This window comes from Lepisosteus oculatus, chromosome 6 (assembly GCF_040954835.1).
Source record: "Lepisosteus oculatus isolate fLepOcu1 chromosome 6, fLepOcu1.hap2, whole genome shotgun sequence".
In the NCBI taxonomy this organism is placed as follows: Eukaryota; Metazoa; Chordata; class Actinopteri; order Semionotiformes; family Lepisosteidae; genus Lepisosteus; species Lepisosteus oculatus.
Window position 1 is genome coordinate 38323170 of NC_090701.1, and position 17824 is coordinate 38340993.

Below are 17824 nucleotides of genomic sequence, written 5' to 3' on the forward strand. Positions count from 1 at the left end.
TAAATTAACTTTAAATTAACGCACGTACACAATTAAATTGCAATTTACTTAAAGTTAATTGCTTAGGTTTGGTAGCAAGCTATTTCTCATTCTGCATTGTTACTCTCACTTTCTTGTGCACCCGATTCATAAAGCTAGACCTGCGAAAACTAGACCCTTTAAAAAATAATTACTGTGAATGTACATATGATGAAGGTACAGTACTTTTAAGGTTTAAGAAAATGAAACCTTAATTTTGTGCTTGTCAAAGAAAACTCCCAACCGTTATTAGAAAGGGAATGGATGGTGTGAAGATGAGATTGTCTTTTAGATACCCACATGTACGTACGGGTACTATGCCCATTAATATAAGGTAGGTGGGCACTAAAAGCAAATAAAACTTAGGCCGAGGCTGGAAACACGCTGTTACAAAATAAATACTTGACAATTAATTACGTACAAACACAAATAAAAGTAATGTAAATTATTCATGAACACTCTTCCAAGCACACTGCCAAGCCCTTTATCACAAGGCGTCTAAATAAGGCAACCAAAAGAAAACAGATGAGCATCAGGCACATGAAACCTGTTCTGTTTCAAAACAAACACGTACCAGGGATTCTTAAAGAATGTGAAGCAGTCAAAAGCTGTTCAAAGGACTCATCAAGCCACACACCAGGTCTGCCAGTTGATTGCATGGGTCTCCGCTTGGTGTTTAGAACCCTAAATTCATGGAGTTCCCCTCTAGCCTCTGCCTAATGTTTATTTAGCAGCACACCAAGTACGATGGGAATCCCAGTGATTAGCTGAGCAGCGCTGGCATTTTTTGGGATTTGTGTGGCCACTGGGAAATTATTCAGGCACAGGCAGCAGCTGTAAATCAAAGCCTTTCCCTTCAGCTCTGACCTAATATTTAGCACATTATCTGGTGCTGGAGGGATTCTGCTCACTGAAACCGGCCTGCTTTTGCGATTTCAGATACTTGTGTGCATCTAAAAACCACCAAACTCTTTTATATCAAACTTGCAAAGGTTCAGCTCTTAAACCCGATGTGTAATTGGGATTAATTCTCATAAAACACGCAGAAACTGAGAAACCATGTGTTTGCTCTCTCCTTATTACAGAGATGCAGTCTTAATTCTAAAAGGCTGTTTTTCACACAAAGAAATAATACACTCAAAGGGAAGTCAGCAATAATAATAAATGTTCTAATAAAGCTCCCAAAAAACTGTCACAATTTAAAGCGCTTAGGTGGAAGGTACACTCCCCAAACTGGACTAAACATTTCTAAGCACCACCTTCACTTGTGACTTGCGTGATTATGCATATGACCTTCTGCAGCAAAGGGACTTCAAAACATAGACTTCCATAATCTAATCGTGTTTGTCTTGCACATGATCAAGGGTGCAGCAGCAATACAGACAAAACCTCAAGATGTCTTTGAAGGGTTAAAAAGCAAGCATTTTTTTACACAGACATTTTCAGAAAGGGTCAAACCATAATTTATTTTAATGGTGACATCATGGTTATACATTTCAGAAATTTACTGTTAACTATCTGCACGGTAGTATGACGGACTCACAGATAACTCTTGAATAACCTTCAGAAGATTATTCTTCTTGGACAGTGTTAATCTTCCATGACCACAAAGTACCTCTTCAGTTTATGAGGCAATGTCTGCCTTTACACGAGATGAACACTAAGCAAATTTCCCTGGAGGAACAAAAAATATTTATTGAAAGTCACAGGAGACCCCTTTCAAGTGAGGATCATGAAGAAAACTTCAAAAGGGCTAAATGTCTCCAGTGACATAGCTTTCCCTCCTGCTGGGTTAAATATCAATTCCCTGCCAGGCTCTGCTTTGAATGGAAGTTTTTACTTACGTGTCCCATAAAGTGCATTCTTTGACTCTTTCCCTTCATCTTTTTTTATGTAGTGCCAAGGCAAGTCATAACCTTTACAACCCTATCTCATGTAAAGAGTAAGCACTAAAAATAAGCAAAAAGACTACTCAGCTTTTCATGCCACCTGTTATTCATTTTTCTTCCCTATCCAAAAGGATAATGAGCATTTTTACTTAATTACAAAGCATCTGTTCATTTGAAATTGACCCTTAAATCCAACTGTCAACTTATCTGCTGAAAACTGAAGGTAAAAGGTTTCGCTGGAAGGAAGGGGAAGCACAACTTAACCAACAGAGGATTATGAATTTCACTTTTCTAAAGACCACTGTTAATTTTCAAAACCCTAAACCTCCGGTATCCTAAATCCTATATCCCGCACAGGTATGCAGGCGTTTCTCAACAAGTAACACGTTTAATGTAATAGACCCAAGACTTGTAACTCCAAACATCCTGCTGCAAATTGTGTGGTACTGTGTAGCATCGTTGTTCATTGCCAGTGATTCAATTTCATGCCACAGTCTATATATCTGTGGAATTCCACAGGATGCCAGCCATGACAGCAGTGCTTGAGGTTTGGCAACAGTTGTATTCTTGGGTACTTTACACCCCGAAAAATACAGACCAATTAATTGTTAACTGTTGGATTAATTAACCCCACTTCAAGTATTTACCTGTTAGGCCAATAGCTTGAAAACCATTCAGCTCTCAAGCAGCTTACCGGAATTGTATGGCACTAATGACCATGGCCAAATGGAACAACTCCAGTGAGGAAACATCGAGGTAGTCATGTCAATATTTCTTACATGAATAGGAGCAGAACACTGAGAAGCACACTTTGCTGTACTGCACTACCTGCCACACAAGAACTCACAATGACTTGCCTTAAGGGTGGTAGTGGGCATGTCATAATTCAGGATACCTCTTTAAAGACAAATTAATTTTTAATTGTATATCGCACTACAGCTAGGATCTACGCTGTTACTGTTGTCTACACGTTTTGTTCTTGTTATTAATGACTTCATCTTGAAAAAAAGGCAAACCTCAATAACCCCAGGTCTTGAAAAGCTGCACACACTTAACCAGACAACACATAAGGGGTGCCTTTATTTTGGTTTCTAATGTTCTTCAAGTAATTAAAAGCACACATTAAATATTAATAAAGCACGCTTTCTCTAAAAGAGATAACTTGGAGAGAAGCCCAAAATGTAGGAGACTTCCCTGAATATGACTGGGGATTTAAAGTTTTTTTTTCCAAGTTCAGCTCAAGCTTGCAAGCTTTATTTTTTAAAATATCACAACTGAATCCATATTTAATTGTAGCCACATTTTCACTGATTACAATATTTTCTGAAGGTGTAATACCGCATTATATGATTCAAACAGCTGCTGTCACCTTGGTTTCACTGTACACTTGGAGCTTGCTGAGATAGGCTCCCCTATGGCCATGAATTGGATGAAAATGGATGGATGTACACTCCAGACTCTTTATTTTGTCCTGTCTTCAATGCTAATTTTTCCCACTACAACAGGAAAAGGAATCACAAAAATGTAAACAGCAGGCAGGAAACACAGTAAAGCATTAAGAGGTACGGGTTTTTAAAACTGAAAAAAAGAGCAAATCATGAAATGATGCAGTCATTTAATTTTGCACATGAACTGCATCTGTATCTAGCTGTCTAATACATCCTCATGTTACTTTGATCTCAAGCCGGTTTGTATTGAGTTTCCATCACACAAGCAGATGCTATGCAACCCCAGACACAAGCAATTGCACCGGAAGTGAAACAAATCAGGTTGAAATATGCATTACCCTTCCAAGTAGAGCACAGATATCTGGAGTCTTTGCTTCCACCTCCTGATGCCATTTACAGATGATGTTTTTGTCTTGGGAGTTCCATGAGGACCACACCTTTGACAGCCCTGCGCATGAAACATCAGCAAGCGGAGGTGTCTCGTTCAATGAATTTCCTGCCAGATGTGTCCAAGCAATCTCTTGTTTTACAAAATCACGGAGCTATCCACCTTTATACAATTTTTATACAAGCATGCTGGGATGTTATCGGCTTCATTAACACACGCAGAAACCCCAGGTGTCTCTCTCAAGTACCCACGTGTTTGTTTTTTTATCAACTAGCAGTATTTTCAAATCAACAAAGATTCACTGCAACTTCAGCAGGAAATACAAGATGAGGACTCCAGAAGAAAGATACCGCTGAGGCCAACCATAGACGCCAATGGTACATAGCATTAACTACAAATTTCACAGGCATAGGCATACCACAAGTGTGTTATTTATCAAGTTACAAAGTGCCAGGATTCCTTGACAGACACAGCAATATGAACAAACTTCAAATTAAACAATTATACCTTTCCTAAGTTATTTTAACGTTTTCATCATGTTCTGCAGTTTTCCATCCTTTACAAGCATGAACTGTCAAGGATGATTTATACACACACTAGTTTGGTCATGTCACATAGAAAGGGGACACCATTCCCTACATATTAACTTTTACATCTTTTCAGTTAACTCCTTCCCGGAGTTTTGTCTTCAAAAGTAACTTAAGATCATTAGTGGCCAGACTTTCCACAATTAGTTTGTGAGAATGTTCCAAAATCCAACCCTTTGGCATAGGATATTACCTTGGATTGTTCCATGACAACAGCAAGATTTACTTATTCAATGTGTTATCCTTTGCTATTCTCAAATAATAAATGTTCACAAATCTGTTATTCTGCTTATTTATACCAACCTGAGGGAGGATTTTCTTTCCTTTCAAAACCGAGGAAGTCTGCACATATTAAAATTCATCATTTTCTCCCCATGCAGCACTGACAGCATATAGGATACCTATTAAAAGGAATAATTAGGCTGCAAATTAATACGCTGTCAGCACACTGAGAAAGAATAACGGGAGCTGGTTAAAATTAATTATGGTTTATGGCATAAAGCAAAAAAAATACAGAGTAAAAAAAAATCTCTAGCACCTTCTAGGATTAAGGCATAAAAAATGGCTCACCAAAACTATTCTCATATAAAGGACGGTAGTAAGTTACTATCCAGGGGGAAAACTGTGCTCCCAAGACATTAACGACAATGAGGCAGTGGGGAAAAAAATATATGTCATTTCAGTGGAAGCTGTCTGCAGATCTACACTGAATTTTACAGTGTGCATGTTTGGGTGTTCTAGTGGGGTGGCAGGTCAAGCAATGCTTGGAAATTAACGAAGTAAACAAAAGCAGAAATGAGACTGGAATGGCAGGACAAAAAAATCTGTGTGACACCATCAGGGCTGTTAATGAGACTTTTAGGAGCACTTGAAAACCACTAAAAATTTGACCGAAAACAATTATTTACAGACATGAAAAGTCCTTTGAGGCACTGGAGTCCAAATTAATAAAATACAGGTGATCAAGTCCTGAGTTCACAAATACAAACGTAGACCTACAAAATCACAAAAAACTGCAGCTGAACAGTAGCCTTTTTCAAGTACCTCTTGGCTTGAAGTATATGAACTGTAGTGCATCTTCTGTTAGTAGTTTCTGACCATTTTGGATGTCCCAAACCAACAAGGGACACTTCTTTCAGCAATTATTACATAACACACTAAGGACATCTATTAGATATTGGCAGACCCATTACTGAGGCAAGCACACGCTTTTGAGATTGTGTTTGCTCCGTTATTAAAATTAATTCAGGAAGAAACACAACCCAGCCTTTGCACAACTCATCCGACCAGTAAAGGCTTGCCATTCTTATCTCTATCTGACATGGTATACATTATTTATTAGTCGGCTTCTCATTAACGACAAACATACAATAATGCAAATTTACAACAATTCTGCATATTAGCTTATGTTTTGACCCAATGGCCTGTGTAAAAGCATTTTTGGATTAGAAATTGAGTTGATGGTTTTAACAATAAAAACTAGGCCAGATAAAAATAGCAAATGGTTGGGCTTCTCATTTTGAAGCCTTTCTCCAGAACCCAGCTTTCAGTAATATATGTAAAGCTGCTCTTTTTAAGTCTGTCCATTGTGTAATTAGAGTCAGGACAATGCAAATGCTATAAATGACAAAAAAAACTTTATCGGAAACTTCCCTTTAGTATGAATAACATTTTCCTCCAGGGCCAAGGTATAACAAATTCCAGATTTTTATCAGTTTAGTGAAAACCGTGACTTCGCTTTAGTCACGATGACTGACAGATCCTCCCAACAAAGAAATACACTGCCACAAGGAGACATACAGGGTAGTTGAAACTAATCAAGTATGAAAATATAGCTGGCTCCAAATGTACTCATACCCTTATAAAAATGTAACTAATAGCAGGTTCTTAAGTTGCTAAGCTTAAGAAGGTGAAGCTCATGTTACTGCCTAACCTTAGCAGGTTGCTTATCTGCAGAAGAGAGTCTATAAACTCAGTTCTGTACTTCAAATCATCATGTGGTCTCATGTGACACAAGAGTCATAAATTACTATTTGAAAAATGTGCAGATTTTTTTATGCTGCCCTGAAGCAGATGCCAAAGACATTCAGATTCATGAGGTCAAACTCACATGGTAGTCCTAAAGATATTGTGTCCCGATGATGTGTCTTTTTTTCCCTGATCTCCTCCAATTGTTTCCCTTTGGGCATTAGTTACATTCCCACGCGTTTTTTTTGCAGTAAACAATTAGGAAAAATCTTTAAGTGATTTTAGTGGGGATAGCAACCATTCCATTAGCCTGGAACTCTCCTTATGAGATAGTCGAGATACTGACTAAGCTGATTTTGTGTGCAGGGTCTGTTCATTATCAGTCGCCATCAAGAAGACTTTCAGTCTTTTAAATTCTTTCAGAAATCTTGAGACACTGCCACAAGACCACAAAATCAGTAACTACATGCCTATTTTTGACAAGTGGACATGGTGTGAATACATTTGAACATCACTATAAGAAAAAAATGAAATTATTTTGGAGGAGTCCGTTTGCACAAATTTTATTAAAGTCTTACAATTTTTCATGTTTTTAGTTGATTATGCATCACATACTGAATGAACACTTGCAGTAAAAAAAAAAATAAAGGTATGAATAATTCGAAGCCACACATATTGACTGTGAGCTGGGAAACTATTTAAATCAGATTACTGAGGCAAAAATCTGTTGACAGAGCAAAAACTTTTCTGCCAGGAGAGCATCACCTGCTACTATCCTTCTTGGATGCAGAATAGACAGTCTACTGTTGGTTTTGTAGAAATACCTAAAGCAATAAAGGTATTAAGACAAACAAAAAACTCTTCCGCAGCTCTACAGAGACACATCACTACACTACATGCCTAAATTATTGTGGGCCACTACTGACAAGCACCAGAATTTGACAAAGGGGATTTTGATACAAATGTACCCTATTAGAATCAGACATATTTCAGTTTCTACCAAATCGATGCATAGTGGGCTCACAGTTGGCATAAAACAGGGTGTTGACTCTGCTTAAGAGAGTGGATGAGATTAAAGAACCTATTACAATATTAGTTCTAATATACCGTATATGCTACCTTGCAAGCTGGAGAGGAAAAATGGACTGATCCACAGATCTCTTAATTTTGTATTGTTTCACTCCACAGGCCGCTTTTGAAACCCCACGATAACACCACAGTGTCAGAACATAATTTACACTTACGTTTTATGTCAAGATATTTCAGGACCTCAGACAGCTAATATAGTGTAGCATGTATTCTTAACCTCCTTAGTTTGACCAGCTCTTTTACAATAAAATACATACCGAGTCCCTGCAAAATGAGTGCAATATTACAATGTAGAAAACAAAAAGAAGTATGTATTGTGTTACACCTGAAGAAGGCTCCACGGCCGAAACGTTGTGTTCTCTTTCTTCTTTTTTTCAGCATGGAATAAACCTATTACTTGTTCCATTGTGTTACAAATGCCATTAACAAAAAGCTACAGTATAAGTATCTGTTCCTCTGGTGTATCCTCATTCACACAATTCAAATGAGAAAATGACCCCACGCTACACAGAGTCTGTCTTTATACTCACAGAAATGCACAGGTTACAGATGCACACAAAATGTGCAGTGCCGTGGTAGGTACCTTTGCGAGTTTTATTTACATTTTAGTTTAAATTTAACATTATAGTATTACTGGCTGTTTCGGCATGTCACTAATGGAAAATCACTTTTTATACTTCTTGGTGGTCTGCTACAAAACAAAATACGTTTTAGAGCTCTATCAGTATCCCGGGGCAATCAGAAGCAAAAACATGCTTTTCTTGCCATTACCTACCGATCAAAAAAAGCTGTTCACTCCCAACAAACAATAATGTCTAGTTTAAAGAACAAATCCTGTAACACTTTGTGGTACAAAAAAATGTTAGCTTACCAGAACATCGGATGTAAGAGTTAATCACAAAGTAAGCTTTTCCAAATTCTTCAAAAGGCTGTGCACCTTCTTTACCTACTTTTCTGTAAAAACATTGGTCATACTTTGTGTTATATTTGAAGTTAACTAAACAATATTTGTAATAATGAAAATGCAATCCATCATCCAGTACAGTGATCAAAAAAGTACACCATTTTTATCTGACTTTACATTCAAAATAGCCTATCCTTTTAAAATCTGTAAATCTGTTTTTCTTTTTGATGCATTAAATGTAGAGTAAAATGGTTATGTAATGTGCACTTGTAGATTCTGCATCCTGTAGTTCACTAGTTATGTCTCACATTTATTCCCTCTCTGGCCAAAAACCTTATTATATTGTAATATCTTTGGGGCGTGATGCAGAATATAGTTTGGCTAAATTGCATGGTACATAATGGAAGAAGCAAAAACAGATTACTATATTTAAACAATAATACCAGTAGCTAAGACCTGGGTTTGTGATCAACGCTAATGCAAGTAAAACACTTTACAGTATCTGGCATTCTAAAAAAATATTCACTATGTTCTGTGGAAAAGAGACAATTTATACTCCAGATTCCAAAAATAAGTTCTGAGAACTGTTGCTGTTTAGACTTATCAAACTACTTTACAATAGTTACTTTACCATTATGGAAATAAATGTGAACTAGGTAATGAATTTGATTTTTAATTTTAATTTTTACACCATACCATACCATCACAAGAAGGAGTATAAAGTACAGAATTGTTAGACTTTGCTTTTCACTGTATCTGACTATCCGTATCTGAGACTATTGTACAAAACCATTCTTATCAAGTTCAAGCCCTTGTTTTTCTTCTAAGGAAGTTTGCTGCACCTTATAGAACCCAGAGATCAAAATATGAATTTAAAGAAGTAAAACAGCTTATTCTTCAAACATTTAGCTCAATTCAAAGAAATAAAGTTTTAATGCAATAATGAAGAAGCAATTATCTTAGTAACACGTCTGTGTGGGAGTTAAAAATCCCATTTCCATCACAAAAGGGTTTTAGTCAGAAGAACACTGATGCTGTAGAACATGCAGAAATGTTCTGCAACCTCCATCTAATTTATCTTTTAAAAATGAATGCATAAAATAGATTTATTTCTCTCAAAAAAGCCCATCTTATTCACAGGTGTTTTAAAGCATTTTAAATATGATCAGCAACTGCAACAAATACTAATTTAACAATATTACAATGAACTGTGAATGCACTTTTACCTTTGGAGATATTGTTAACAGTAAATGAGAGGGTCTTAAATACTGTATCTCAAAGAGAGCCTGAAAATAAATGTCAAGCCTTATAACATCAGAAAAGGACTTAGTGCAATGTGGCAGGCACATTCTGGCAGGCACACAGATCCCATGACAAATACTGCTGTAAGGAAAGTCCAAAGCAAATTTCCCCTGAACTATAGACAGACCGTAGTGTTTCACAAACACACACTGATCACCAGTTTATCCCAGAAGGAAAGACAACCTGCTCTTAGATAAATCCATTTCACGGTCTGACCAGTTATGTACTGTAAACGCTGAAGTAACTGGCAGCTACAAAGACCTACAAGGCCCTTGCTATTGGAGTCTGGAACAAGAAACCCAGCCATGATGTTGAAGACGATACCACAGGTTCCTTCTAGATGTGGCTGGATGAGATCCACTGATTAGCTACTGAAAACCCAAAGGGAAAGATGGGCTAAATGGTCTCCTCTCATTTGTAAATTTTCTTTTGTTTTTATATATTTTAATATAACCCTGGCAGTACTCAAACATAAACCTGATCAGTGTCTACACAGATGGATGTCAACTGCACCTGCCCTCTTCCTGTGCAGCTGAAGTGAATGGCTGTCTCTTGCTGATAGTATTACCAAGTTGGTCCAACAGGAGAGGTATGGGACAACAAGCAGACCTTGAGATTGTTATACTTCCCCAATGTATCACTGAGCAGTAAGGCTGCCCTCAATTTATACCAAAGGCATCAGTACAATTCCGTCACCCCAGCAGCTATCTTGAACATCATGACAATCAAAATCAGGCTGACCACAGTATCCTCACATCTTCTATCAGGTCTATCAAAGACAAAATGGCCAATACGCCCGTCAGTGAATAAACCGTTGTACCATTCTCTCGGAAAATCAACATTCTCCTGGAAAACCACCTCGGAAGACAGTGATTTAATCTCTTAAACTGTGCGTTACCCTCGAATTACCTCCGAGCAAGTGAGATTTCACCCATGACAAAGGTGAGCTACCTTTGTCCCTCTAATGTGCACGTTATTTCTTCCGGGGATTTTCCATACCATAGCCACTGCAGTCTGAAAGTGATTACACAGCGGAATTGAATGGATGTAGCGGTCCTAGACTAGTGTACCAGTCCTCTGCTTTCCAGAAAGTGGCCTGTCCTCACTTGCAATCAAAAAAGCTAGGTGGGGAGTATAATCTCCGGGCACTTGTCATCTTTTTTATTTTCTCATGTTATTTCTTCTTAGACGAGCTGGTCTCCTGGTTTCTGTAGAACATCTCGCTCCCTGAGCAAGACTTCTCACAGATGGTCATCTTCAAACAAGCCGAGAGCAACAAGGTGTTACCGTTACTTAATTGGGGCATGGTGTGTCTTGAGCTGTTCTTGCACTAATTAAAATCATCTTTCTTTGAATGGCTAGACAGATCCTTAATCAGCTCAATGTTGTCTCAACACAAACATCAAACACTAAGCACCTGGCGTTTGTATAAAATCACATGACTTGAGCTCAGAATTTTGTTATCCCAAGGAATAATACTATTCAAACAACCAACAAACCTATACAGAGGTCAATTATGTACACTCCTTACACACCACTGACGTAAAACAGTGGTGCTTTCATTTTCCAAAATGAATGTTCAGAGCAAATTCATATTTAACCAGGGCGCTACCTGAAACCATATTTGTCAGTTCGTGTCTGATTGTTCTTCAGTAATGCTAAAGATTTAAAAGAAATCAAAACATCTCAATACTGGAGGTAGTAATACATAAATCAGCTGTTCAAACCTTTGAAGTCCCACATACTGTATCCAGATGAGCATGTGAACATTGTTTACCAGGAAGTATAATAGCAGTATTGTTTGCATTTGTTTTCCTATGACCTTAAGCTTGCACCATACTTTTATTTTGTACAAAATGAACCAGTGAACTCCTAGCTCTTTAAAATGCGGTATACTAGTCATCCTTTTTGTTTGCTCTGCTATTCAAGCGTATAGCTCCATTGTATCCATGAAAAAGCCAGTTTACAGACCAAACTGATTGTTCTGTAAAGGCAGTGTTGCCAAATGGGGAAACTGTATGATGTTTTCCCTTGGAATGTCCTCAGGAGACATAGAGCATTCATCAAAAATAGAAGGTCAGACCCATTCTATCAAACAAAAGGTAAATGCAGAGAAACAGAAAAATATACTGGATAATCACTTATTTCCTTACTTAAATTTCAGTTACCAGTCTAGCCTCTAATTAAGCACACCAAGCAGAAAGTAAGGGTTTCCTAGGGACACAATCAAAGATTTATTTTTTCAAAACGTACCACAACATATACAGTAGAGAAATATGAAACTGTTTTATTGGCTTTAGTTAGCCTGCATCAGAAAGCCATTAGTAATCAGTCTTACAAAGTCAGGTTTATCCTATAATGTATACAATTCTATTTATCACAATGTACATATACATCTCATAAGGAAAACATTCTACTAGAAATAGAGAAACTCAGAACAAAAACAGCAGCAGTTGAACAAACCACAAGAGTGGCTTCATTTTCAACAGGGTAAAATGATCACAATCATGATGGCAGGCTGCTCCTGATTATTGGCAATCCCAGAGTGCCCAGAATGGCAATAGAAAGGAGATTCGAGAAGAAACTGAGTTGACAGACAGACCGAGAACACGTCTGGCGAAGGGTATTATGTGTGAGATACATCAATGTACAAAAAACACCCAGACAGCTCATTCCATGGCCAACCAGAAGACACAGAGCACCGCACTGTCTTGGACTACAAATCGGATGGTTTAATCACAACGTTCTCTGCTGCAAAAAACTCCAGATTGCAACCTGTAGCTTGACTGGTTCAGAATTCGAGGAGGTTCCAAAATTTCAGGTTTCAAGAGGGCTCACTGACATTTACATCATAATAACTCAGAAATCACTAGAGCATGAGATTAAGTTTCATTAACCTGGACCACTTTCCAAAGAATTCTTTTAACTCTCTGCCTTCATACAATGTTAGATAATTAATCCCAGGTAGCCCGTTTGGTTGCTAGTAGTGTTTCTTAACGATCCTATCCATGATCTCATCTTGAAAGAAGCTAGGGTATCAGCTTTGCAATATTTGTTCCATAGAACCACAACAGTTTGTGCTGAATAGAGCATCTGAGACTCCACACAAAATGCACTTTCCCATACACAGAGACAAATACATTACCTGAGATATAATTACAATTTGCTTTATGGCTTCAGTAGAGAACTATAAACATGAAGCAATTGAATACTGAATAATCCACTCTGGCAAGAAACTATATGCAGCTATCACAGGCTATCTAGACATATTGGATTCTCAGACTATTTTTACCATGTCTGCTAGACAAATGTTCTTCACAGAGAAAGAAATTATACTGAAAATATGCATTTCACAAAGCAGAATTGTTAAGATAAAATATTTGGAGAAGCTTAGCAAATTATCACTTTCTGGTCAGTGATAAAGGCCCCTGGTAAGCACAGACGGCACTGAACAATGTTTCAATCAATTCTAACAAGCACAGGTGTCTACAAATATGCAAGTGATACAAAAGAGAGAAGCCGCAGCACATGAAATATTCTGATTTGTGTAACTTGTGCAAAAGCGAATATCCAATCCTTTTGAAAAAAAGTAATTCACACAGATCAATATAATTTAAAATCATACAAAGAGACTACTATACTACAACTCTAATACAAATCATTCTAAAGAGAAATCAAAATATTTTACAAACATACTTTAAAATTGCCAATAAAATATAAATTGGGTGAAGACCTTTTCTCACCCCCTAAAAATGAAATCACAGAAGTCTCTGTTTACATCTTTATATTACAATCAATATGGTACCTTTAGTCAAGCCAGGTACTGTATGTTCATAGTTTTACCTGCTGAACAGTAAAAAGGGCTGTATTTCAGACTGGGATTCCCATATATAAGAAAGTGTTCTTTTAACCAAGGCTTTCATGGTAAACACAGACAAACATTATCAGATTCTTGGCACGGCCAGTGGTTTTATAAACTTGCCTTTTTTCTGATTAAAGATTCTGTTATTGGAACTGGGACTTCTTGCTCCCCAATCTCACTGACAATGCAAGTGCTAATTCCATGCTGTGATTCATCCCTTCCCTGCTTCATTCCATTAAAATCCAGCTGCGCTCAGCCCTGTGCAAGAAAGCCACAGATCAGGCTAGTACAATTCCTCAAAAAAATGCTAAATGTTAAGTGTTCCGGTGATAAGCATCTTGCTATCTAATCTTATGGTCTTTGCTAAAGGGCTAAAACTGTCCTTTTAAGTTATGTGTACCGAAGCGGTTTTATCTAAAGGCAGCTTCAGTTTGAAATGACATCAAGAATGTTTTGTATGTGTCATGTGGCACTTGTTTCTCATGCAACTGCTAAAGCTATATAACAAGAAGTAGGAAGAACGTCTTAAGGAATACATGGTGGCATGGAAAGCACAGCTCGATTTACACAGAAAAAAAACTTTGGGAAGGAGCCAGATTCAGTTCACTGTAGAAGTCGAAATGATTAAATTGATCAAAATGAAAAAAAATCAAATGTGCTTGGTTGTTGAGTGACTCAACAAACTATGAAAAGGCGGTTGCTGCAGGTGGAGCACTATGACCCAGAGGTCTCAGGCTAGAACCCGAGTCTGTAGCCTGCTGCTTAGGAAACCCCAGCTTACTGACTGGGATTCCCCTTGCAGCTGCTTGGAGTTAGTAAAGTATCGCCAGAGCAAGGCAGACAGCAATCAGTAAGGGCTCTCTCAGCTTTCCATCAAAGGCCAGCTTTCTGAGCACCCGGATGTGATGTCAGAGAGAAACCCACCCCTCATCCAGTCAGTACTAACTCTCCCGTCAGGCACCACTGAGCCTGCAGAGTGACCAAAGAGCAGCGTCTCAATAGGAGGGCAGGTCAGACTGAGGCTTGTCCCTCAGTCCTCATTCTCTCCTTCAGCAGTACTGGAGTCGCTGCTGTGAGCCGAGACAAAGAAACATTTGGCGAAAGCAAATTGGGTGTGGAAAGAAAATCAAAACTAGGAAAAAAATTGTTCAAATAAAAAAAATATTTCCCCCTTGCATCGCTAATCATACAATACAAACTGGAAGTAATGTTTCACTGAGTTAATTTTGAACTTTATGCTGCAAATATTGATTGCTATGCGATTGTCAAAATTTTCTTTCAGTTTATAAACCATTTAAAGCCCAAGTAACTAATATTACAGTACCTCAATGTTTATTTAGTAAGGTTTAAAATGAAAAGCACACAAAGTAATACGAAGGGTAATAACTTAATTCACTCTGATTTACCTGTTCTAACTATATTAAATGTTAAACATCTTTTTGCAATGTTTAGAAAATGTACCTCAGAGGTTTCCTAGTGAAGCTATAAGGGAGGTGTCTAATAGTGATGATTTGTTCTAGGATCTGCTGTCCTAGAATACAACAAGGATAGTGTGACAGGCCAGTTACTTGTCTAGAATGGCACCAGTACTGAAAGGACAAGCTTATAGACAAGTTCCAAAAAAGAAATTAAAAATTTTATTTAGTTTATAAAATGGGAAAGCCACCAATACAATAGCCGCTTTTAAATTATATGCCTTTTAACTTTCTATGTTTTGGGAATCACCAAGAAATATTTAGTGCTTGCTTAGGCGTATTACTAAGTAGTAAAATTCTACAAGAACTGAGTAGTAAAATTCATGGAAAAAAAATATTTGCCGACTTCTGTAATTGGGATTAACCTGGAAAGTTGTTTTTACATGATAAAATGGTAAAATACGTGCAGTAACAGTGATTCGTGCAATTCATTATGCTGTTTTTTTGTCAGTCTTCAGATCAATTGAAGCTATAAAACTGTTTAACATTAATATATCTCATTGCAGTACTGTATTTCTCTGTAAAAGACGTGCCTTCTGATTTTAAAGAGTATTTTCATAAAGGAACTTTCACTGCTGCACTAGTGAGTTTATCATAGCCTCGTTAGCCTGTAAATGCTACTTAAAAATCCGGAGGTAATCAGGGTTTATTATCGCTTTTAACAAATGATTTCATTCTTCTGACTTTTACAAAGCAATTAAGCACAGTGCCCATAATAGGCTACGAACACTAATACTGTGGTTTTGTAACCAAATTTAGAAGAGTGTTTTAATTAACATGTAGTTCTTTTACGGATCTTACAAGACTGAATGAAGATTAAAATCATTACACACAGCAGTACAGTCATGGGAGTGCCCTGAAGTCGCAGTTTAAATTAACCTTTAGGGTATCGGCTGTTCAAGGAACATTTAGCTACAGAATAAAACAATAAACGGCCTTATGCCATAACGTATTTATAAACAATCCAATCTGAATGAAGTAAATAATGTTTAGATTACACACACCTTAAGAAGTTAAATGCAATCAGATCAGAAACTACCCACAGTACAACCGGCTGGACGCTGGGCTCTCACCAAAAAGACCCAGGAGAACCCGGGGACCCGCCCGCAAACATGGTTTGAACTAGGTCCACAACAACAAATTATCGATTCCTCTTATTGGAAAAAAAAAGTTTTAACAGATCAAGGCTCTTCGTTGTAAAGTCACTCGCGGTAGGGAACATTTCACGACAAAACCATGTAATAACTGATTTATGAACGTGAAACAAACATATGGAGAGGTAGTGTGTATGTTTGGTAGATGGATAACAATATAAAACCCCAAACACCGCTATGTAAATAACTAAGTACATCAAACAATGAACAACCTTTATTATTTAGAAGCGCCGATACCTTAAAAAAACAAGATGCAATAAAATTCATGCTCACAGCGGGATGACAACATTGAGGAGCCAACCTAATCGACTTGTCAGTCTGTGTCAAAGCTCCTGTCGCTTGTTTGCAAAACACAAGGGCCACCCAAAAAATAAATCACAATTTCTACTCGCTTGTACAGATACAAATGACAACAAGCACGATCCCGATTAATAGTCATACGATTCTCGAGCTTTTGAGCATCTTCACGGTTTCAATTCTTACAACTTAAGAATTAAAAAATAATTTCAAGAATCTTCAGCAATTGCGAACCTCGCAGCACTGTAACTAGTCCTCTTTTTTTTCACAAAATATATGCCGAACAAAAAGGAGGGGCTTTGGATTTACGAAATCGACGTTGGTTTTAGCGGTCCTGGATTTTTTTTTCCTTCACGTTAGACATGGTGATTTATCTGCCGTCTTACCGTCGATATTCTCCCTGTCGCTGATGTGCTGAAGGTTGCAGCCCGTGTCTTCTCGGCTGAGCTCGGGCTCCGGGCGGTAGGACTCCAGCCTGGAGTGAGCGTTTCTCCGGAGCTTGGGGCTGGAGGACACGCAGCAGGACGTCGTGTTCCCCATTTTTAGGGTTGTTTTTTAATATACTCAGTGCTCTTCAGCTTTGCTTGGCAGCACAGACCGAAGCTGGTCTTGAAAGAGAAGGCTAGGGCGCCGAGGGTGGAACTGCAACACCAGAATATCCGATCAGTTATACACCCTCGTCCGGTCCTAGCTAGCAGCAGCAGCAGCAGCAGCAATAATGCAAAGCCATTTGCGAACAGAAAAAAGAGCAAGAAATCGGAGAAAGGTTTGAAACCCTCTCCCTTTTCTTTCTGCCCGCCTGATATTTTAAGCAGGCACTGAAATCTGCACAACCCACGCAGCAGTCTGGTTTACTTGTCGTGATTGATCTAAATAAACAAAACGAAAGGGGGTCTGCTGTTATCCCCTCGTCATTTTAAACCCATTAACAGGGGCATGTAAACTGAGGATGTTAGCGAAACATTGCAAGCGTCGCGGCTCCTGCTGTCAGTGTACATAGCAAACAGAGGCAACACAGTCGAAGCAGTTTGATTGAAAAGGTTCCGGTTCAAGTGGGTGGTAACGCTTCTGCAAAATTCGCTGCTGGGAGCCTAAAAATGTGTTGGACAGGAAAGAATGGAGGGCTCAAGCGTAATATGTAGTTTTTCTCCTGGAAATGAAGTTTTTCTCTTGTCGTAACTGCGTTTATTATTAAAATAGCTGTACTCATTTCGTATTTTGTAAATTAAGTAAATATAAGAACGGTTGTATGTTACACGTAATTTACTGTACACCACAGAAAGGTGTTGTTATCTGTTTTATATGAATACAAATGTTTCTTTTTGTTTTAGCTTTTTGTAAGTATGTTTGGCGCTAGGATAAAAAATGATTAAAACCTAGAAATTATAATGTTGGAAAGGTCTCTAAAAAGATATCTCGGATTATTTAAAAAAACGGTTTGGT

At 37.9% G+C, this 17824-nt stretch overlaps 1 protein-coding gene across 2 annotated transcripts in view; it reads right to left on the minus strand.

Moving 5' to 3' along the window:
* The window catches only part of ccny (cyclin Y), an 81800-nt gene extending 64365 nt beyond the window's left edge, over nt 1–17435 (minus strand). For both annotated transcript variants that reach the window (XM_069191229.1, XM_069191228.1), the window contains exon 1: nt 16768–17435. In XM_069191229.1, the coding sequence (XP_069047330.1) occupies nt 16768–16921 (154 nt within the window). In that variant the 5' untranslated portion in view covers nt 16922–17435. The remainder of the gene's footprint in view (nt 1–16767) is intronic.
* Between the last annotated feature and the right edge of the window lie 389 nt (nt 17436–17824).